Below are 7797 nucleotides of genomic sequence, written 5' to 3' on the forward strand. Positions count from 1 at the left end.
AGGTGGCTTCATGGTATGTAACCATAGGAACAGAAGATGCTGTGAGGGTCCCAGTAAGGTCAGGATAACCGAGAGCTATTCAGAGACCTTTTATCAAAAATGCTCACAGTACAGCTTCAAGAGTCCTGTGTTTTTACGATGCTGAGGGACCAGGTTCACTCTTCACCCGTAGAGCCCGTAGAGCAAGACTCAGCACCAGCCACTCATGATCACACACAGCAAGCAGAACATGGATCAGCTGAGGATAAAACGGGCACCACTCCACAGTCACAGGTAAGGGTATCTGCACAGGTCTTACTATGTAATGAGCTTCGACCTTTGGAACACTCCTTGTAAACAGTCTAAATGCCGTACTTCCGGAGTACATGAACGTAGGGTGAAAACTGAATCTGAGCAAAAATTATCATTAAAACAGTTGAAGGCGCAATCTGGTTCTGGAATTTTAAATTTATTATTTCTGAACAATTATTCTATTTTACATATCCAGATTTCCATTGTGGATCAGCTATTTTTACTCTGCTGACAGGATCAGCTAATAAAACGTCAGAGCCCTGCCAGTTTTACTTCATTTTATTATCACTAATAATAATAAAATAATAATAATAATAATAATAATAATAGGGGGCGGCATCGGCATGGTGGTGCAGTGGTTAGCACTCTTGCCTCACACCTCTGGGACCCGGGTTCGAGTTTCCGCCTGGGTCACATGTGTGTGGAGTTTGCATGTTCTCCCCATGTCGTCGTGGGGTTTCCTCCGGGTACTCCAGTTTCCCCCCACAGTCCAAAAACATGCTGAGGCTAATTGGAGTTGCTAAATTGCCCATAGGTGTGTGTGTGAGAGTGAATGGTGTGTGAGGGTGCCCTGCGATGGGCTGGCCCCCCATCCAGGGTTGTTCCCTGCCTCGTGCCCATTGCTTCCAGGATAGGCTCCGGAGCCCCCGCAACCCAGTAGGATAAGCGGTTTGGAAAATGGATGGATGGATAATAATAATACGACAATATGTTTTTTAAGGTCACAGTTTGTGAGCAGCAGCATGGTGTCAGGGGAGAGGAGCGCGGGAGAGGAGCCGGGGGAACAGCATGCAGTGGAAGAGGGCAAGGTAGGGGGGGAACGGGGGGTGCTTGTCCAGGTCCTTTACCTTCACCTTGGCCCCAGGCTGTAGGAGCTCCCCGACCGACACTTTGTCCTGCTGCAGACGCCTCTTGACCAGCTTGGAGCAGCAGATGTTGACCGAGCTGAGCACGTGCGAGGCATTGTACTCGGAGAAAGTGCGGCAGTCAATGAGCAGCGTGCGGCCCAGACCTCGCTGCAGGAGCCTGGCCAGCTGCTGGGCGTCCATCGTCCGGCGCTGCTGCCTTCCCGTCGCCGCCGCCACGGATCCAGAAAGCACCAGGGCGCGTGGCATGGAAGACGGCCGCAAACACTGAGCCGGGCCATCCATGGCTTCTCTGGACAGGACAGTGGAGAGAAGATTTCCCACAGTTCCAGAGGTGAAGTACATTCCAGAAATGATCACATGTCTCAGACTCACCAGGACTGATTTATTGTAACATTAAGAGGTAAATGACTGATCCTGATCACGATACACAATTGACAGGCAGATGGCGGACGGACTATTTTGAAGGATTACTCAAAAGAACAGGCTTGTCAAATTCACTCTCTTGACACTATGATAAGTTAATGAACAGGACTGTAAGCCTCAGCATGTTTTCGGACTGTGGGGGGAAACCAGAGCACCCGGAGGAAACCCCACGATGACATGGGGAGAACATGCAAACTCCGCACACATGTAACCCAGGCGGAGACTCGAATCCGGGTCCCAGAGGTATGAGACAACAGCGTTAACCACTGCACCACCATGCCACCCCTTCCCTGCAGCCATCAAAGTTTATTCAATTATCTGCTTAATAGCGTTTATAATTCTCCTGTTGTCTTTAAAGTGAAACAAGAAAACTTCTTTTGACCAGCTGAACATGCCAGAATCTCATATCCTGATAAGTCATCTCGTATCTTGATAGCAACGTCGCAGCTGAACCTCATATTTATGGATTGTTCTACAAATCAGCTGCAGTACAAATAGGACAAAAATTGGCAAATAAAAAGGAGTGAGGTCACAAATGTAACACAATCCACAAATAGAGAGGAAGTAATCCACACATGTGCAAAACCTGTTTCAGATGTACAGACTGCTCTGCATTTTTGTGGATATAATTTTATACAATACAAAAACTACATACTTGTGAATAGTGATATATCTGTGATTTTTTTTTCTACAGATCAGCCCCATAATGAATTGAAAATTTGCAAATTAATGGGAAGTCACAAATGTAACGTGATCCAGAAATATGCAAAACCCTTTTCATGTGTAAAAATTAGGATATTATAGTACACAACACAAATAAAAACACATATTTGTATTTTGGATAGTGATGTATTTGTGATTTCTTTTCTACAGAACAGCTGTGTTATACAGAGCCCATCAGAGGTCCGGGTGGGAAAATATTTTTTGAAATAGTTTTGCACTCCCTTGCAATACTTTTCTGTTACTAATTACTGTAAAATGTCCATTTAAATGACACAAGATAAGTCCATTAATTCTAAGTATAAACCTAAACGATACAGACATGTCCAGTAAATTTGCTTTAAGCATTAAACTATGGAGGACACTGCACACTATGTCATTTTCATATATATGTGTTTTTGATCATATGTAATTAACCCCCACCCAGCCCTAACCTTAACCATAACCATAACCAAAAAAAATACGAGACATTTGGCATTTTTGTTTTTTTTTATTCCATTCAGATCTTTGTGGGGACCTGAAAAATGGTCTCCACAACGTCAAAAAAACAGATTTTTATCACATTGTGGGGACATTTGGCAAGAGTAACAAAACACGTGTATGTAATCAAACAAAGGGACTCAGGTACCTGCAGGATGACAGGCACTCAGGATGTGAACCCTTTATGACTGTTACAGTCAGACATTATACGTAACTGTATTCAGGATACTGACCACATATTCGTCAGCCACTTCCGGAACATACTGTATGCATGTCTGGCTCACTTGGAGCCGGTTACAGGCACTGAACTCCCCGATGCCTGCAGAGGCCACTCTTTCTCCCTGCATCCCAGTGATACTGATGGATGCTCAAATAATACTGATCATTTCCTAGGCTCGGTGGCCTGGAGAGGGCCAGTGTATATGAGAAACCGGCAGTGCTGGCTAGCATCCAGCTAGCACCCAAAATATTACAGAACATATAAAAAAAAAAACTGGAGGACTGTGACAGAAATAATTAGCCATGCGGGATCCAGCAGCTGCTGATTTCTCGACTCATATCGGGCCTGTTACTCTGGTTCTTTGACCAGAAGCACAATTTCAGATAACAGTGATCAGATATGAGACTGAAATGTTAAAAAAAAAAAAAAACATATACATACCATTCTCAGCATCTCACAATAAAGATATTTCTATCCACTTGCTGACTGTCTTTCATAATTAATGCACACTTTTATGAAATTAAAGAGCTAGTAATGGACCAAAAGAAAACACAAGATTTGTATTAAAAAGACTACTCATAACAACAAAAAAGCAAAATGAACCTCAAAACAAAGTTTGTTTTCTTTGAGAATAAAGTACCCTGAATTGTCTCTTTCAGAAACTGCTGTTTTTAACCATATTGGTGTGTAGGTGGACAGTGGGCAATGGATATTTTTTAAAATTTTCCCTCAGAAATACAAAAAAAACAATAATAATTATAAAAAATGTGCAAACATATGATAGATGAAAATAAGGTAAATGAAGAATCAGACACTGCTGGGTTGCCCTATTGTTACTGTGTCTATGCCATTAAAGGCAATGCGGCATATGGAAATGCTATATGCTTTCATAGAAAAGCTGCCTGATGACTGTTTAAGTTGGGAACAGAGTGAAAAGACATGGAACATGACAATAATAAAGAGATATTGTAAAATCGTTGGAGCAGTCAGCTGGGACAGCTGCAATCATTCAGTATGACCTGTGACCTTTCACCCCTGCTGTGCCCTCCTCCCAGCTAGATGATGTAATGCCAGAGGGAGCTCAGCTCTGGATATCCCAGCAAGCTTTGTGTCCAAAGCTCCCAGCTAGAAAGTGCAGAATGTGTGGTGGACCGGATCAACAGGAAGAATGTTGAAAATTCAGTTGAAATTCCCCTTAATTATCACAAGCTTGTTTGACCCATTGTAGACTAAATATTTCTTAAACACATACTTATACAGAGTACCTCATCATTAGTAGAAATGATAATATTTTATGCACGATGAATGAAATTATCATCGAAGGTCAATAACTGCCATTTTAAAAACAGAGAGTGACTGATGATAATCCTGTGTACTATCAGACAATCTGCCCGTTCATACCCTATCCACCAATGAACTTATTCGACAACTCATGTGTCATTCACACATGCCTATGTTTACAGGTTTCTTGTTACAGAGGCACCCTTCCAAAACTCTCAGCACATTTACTACACAAACGTGAGCATTCTGCAAGTACTGTATCATGCACAACACCCACCTGTCCCGAATCCAGCTGATGATAAAGAAAATGACCTAGTTAAGAAATCTCTGTGAAGAACAGCTGCACGCAGACACATGCAATCATAGAAACAAGCTGCTGTCACTGGCAGTGGACGATCATAAGGTATCACAGCGCTGCCTTCACCAGCTCCCCTGCCTCCCCAAACACACAACCTGGCCAAGCAGAAAATAAATTCTTATATATATATATATATATATATATATATATATCTCAAGAATCACCCCTATTTCTCATCCCTTAAACAAGCAAATAAGACAATAATTAAAAAAAAACACCAAATCCTGACCTTGGCAGTTATGCAGTCATGCACTCTTGTGAAAGAAGCCTCGCTAGGGGAGTTTGTGTTTTAGCTCAAATGCAGTTAAGCTCAGGCTGCAAGCTTTTAAAATGCTTTTCTCCTAATGAACATGGGGGGGGGCTGACTGCATGTATAAAAAAATGCCCATTTAACTATTGCCCTACCGCAGGATGCTAACAGCATCCATTGAACAATCTTTCATTCATGTCTACGGGGGTCGGTGCAAAAGAATTATTGTCACCAAACTTGTACACAGCAAGACTTTTTTTTTTTTTTTTTTTTTTTTTTTTTTTTTTTAAATCGGCAGTACCAATAATAATAAGGAAACTCTACACAGCAAATACTCCTTTTCCACAGCAACTAGTCGGCAGTCCACTCTCTGATATTTTGTGCCAGTTAAAACCGTTAGAAACCAATGAAGAAACAGCTTCTTTGTTTCCCGCAACATTGCTTAAAAAAAAGAAAAAATTCAGAAAAATGCTAAACTCACCCCTACGCGAACATTCTTCCAGCATGCTCTCAAGAACCAAACGATAACCCCCTTTTTAGAAGACAAATAATGACCTCAGTATAGCCGAGAGAAGAGGAAACGATGGAAACAAACAGATACTGGGAGGCGACAGGGATAGGGAAAGATTAGCAGCAGGACATTTAACAACCACTTTCAAACACTGAGTACATCGGGTCTTTGGCCCAAGTGCTAGTTTCCAAATTCATAAAAAAGATAAGTGATGAGAAATGAACAGATTAAGACATGGTAGGTAATGAGATTAATCATAGCATACGATGATAAATCCTCTGTTCTGTCTATGTACCCCATTTGACACTGCCAAGTCTTCTCTAACGTGCACAATATACATGTGGGTATTGTGCAAAGACCAAAGGAACAGCAACTTACTAGTAAAAATAAAATAATAAAAAAAACATCAGTTTAAATATACAGTGGCACAGCAGCCTATTGCTATTTCAAAGTGTATGACATTACATTTATTATTTTTGGAGAAGTCGATTTATTCAGTAAATACACTAACCAAATATTTATATGTATAACGTAAATAATGAAATGCCACATTTCACAAGTAAAAAGTTACCAAGCATGAGTGGTAAAACGGACACATGCATGCAAAAAAACTATGCGAAAAAGTGAGACCTTTTAAGTACCTTAAAGAAAATGTGTTAAGCAGTTGCTGAAAGTCTCCTTATCGCTTCTCCATGCCTTGCAAAATCTTTTTCAGATGCTTTAATTTTCGTAGCTTTTTTGAGTTACACAAACTACCACAAGTAAAACTGCGAGAAAAAATATATACGCACGCTACATAGAGGTGCATTCCTTTACATCCATATATATAAAATAAAATGCTGCATTATGACAGGTATAACTGCTGGCAATCCGACTACACTGACCATCCACTGGGTGTGTTCCCCTGCAGGGGTACTAATAAGACACATAACAAGCAAAATAGAGTACTTTCCTACTGGCGCTGAGATGTTCCTAAGCAATCAAAGGCTAAACAAAATATGTAATTATAAAATACATTAAAGGTTCTGGAGTGCGGTATCTTCAACAAATAACATTCCCTTTACTCAGTTTTAATTAGACTCGTCTCGTTACTGAAATTGTCCTATGGCAAAATAAGCAAATAAGTGTCGACACAATCGCGCAAATAAGTAAACGGCTGCTCTCTCACTCTAAGAGAAGAATAAGGAATGACCGACATAAAACATCGATTATAATAATAAAACGATTCAAAGACAGAGGTAATGCAATGCGGCAGAAAAACCAAGATCGGCAATTTTTTAAATAGCAAAACAAATGACCATGTTCGTTTCCCACCTGTCATTTTGAATCAGAGTAGAGCAATTCAATTGGATTTTATAAGGTAATGCGTTACCTGATCAGATTAATCGTGAATTAATGAATCGCAAAATTGTTTAAAATGCGCTATTTTACTGCCGCACCGTTTAAATCGTATGCCAGGTTAGGATGGCACACGTAAAGCGGCACAAGTATGACGTGAAAAGGTGACGGGGAGATGATTATTCAAAAATGGCTAACAGTAATTGCAACATACCTTTAATTAAGAGTTGAGAATAAGCGTGGTACAGCTCGCGTACTGAAAACACTGGCATCAGCAAGCACCCCCGGTTTTCGGTGTTTTATTTGAAATATAACAGACCGGGATCACTCATTGTCCTCTCAAAAGTACATGGTTGCAGCATGGTTAAGTAGGTATCCGAAACATACATGTATGAACACTACGGACAAGGACTGGAAATAGGATTCTGCATGTTTATTACACTGCATATTACAGGAAGATATACAGGCTTTAAAATGGCAGATGCACAAATAAACTCACCTCCTTCTTCACAGTGTCTTCTTGTCTATCTCGCTATTTTCCATTTGTGAGACAGCGCACCTCACTGCTCGGGATTATACTGTTTACAAATCGTGGACATTAAAGAACGAGGAGGGAATAGGCAGGGCGGCAGCGCTAGGCTGAACTGCGCTTATTGTAGCATTAATGTAAATTTTGTCATTCTGGACTAAAGTAAATGCACACATAATTGGCAACTCGTTTCGTTCATATATGGGACACTGATTGTTAACTGAGATGTGAAAGATAACCTTCCCATGATAACCGTGAGTTAGTAATTAAGGAAAACAGAAGGTGCACTTTGGCACTAAAAAATGAACTTACGATGAAGTCATGATTCCGAGGGGAAAAAAACACCACTGACGTCACTTTCGTCCAATTGGAGCCCGCGATTCGAGGCCAAGGTAACGTCACCCTTCTGATCCTGAAGATTAAAGGCCGCTGCTGCTTTTAAAGGGGACCTGCAATACGACATTTGAGTAGACTGATATAACAGGACTGTGTTTCTGATAAAAAATTAAAAACATTTCTGCAACAAG

General features: G+C 40.9%; 1 protein-coding gene across 3 annotated transcripts in view; it reads right to left on the bottom strand.

Moving 5' to 3' along the window:
- LOC125751826 (dual specificity protein phosphatase 8-like) overlaps positions 1 to 7587 on the bottom strand; it is a 40934-nt gene extending 33347 nt beyond the window's left edge. The window contains exons 1-2 of one of the 3 annotated variants that reach the window (XM_049031194.1): positions 7583 to 7587; positions 1140 to 1449 (exon numbers count right to left, since the gene is read on the bottom strand). In XM_049031194.1, the coding sequence (XP_048887151.1) occupies positions 1140 to 1442 (303 nt within the window). In that variant the 5' untranslated portion in view covers positions 1443 to 1449; positions 7583 to 7587. Of the gene's footprint in view, positions 1 to 1139; positions 1450 to 6775; positions 6860 to 7240; positions 7548 to 7582 lie in introns of those variants that run through there. The other 2 variants (XM_049031191.1, XM_049031192.1) reach the window with 2 other exon arrangements.
- Between the last annotated feature and the right edge of the window lie 210 nt (positions 7588 to 7797).

Source organism: Brienomyrus brachyistius, chromosome 11 (assembly GCF_023856365.1).
Source record: "Brienomyrus brachyistius isolate T26 chromosome 11, BBRACH_0.4, whole genome shotgun sequence".
NCBI lineage: Eukaryota > Metazoa > Chordata > Actinopteri > Osteoglossiformes > Mormyridae > Brienomyrus > Brienomyrus brachyistius.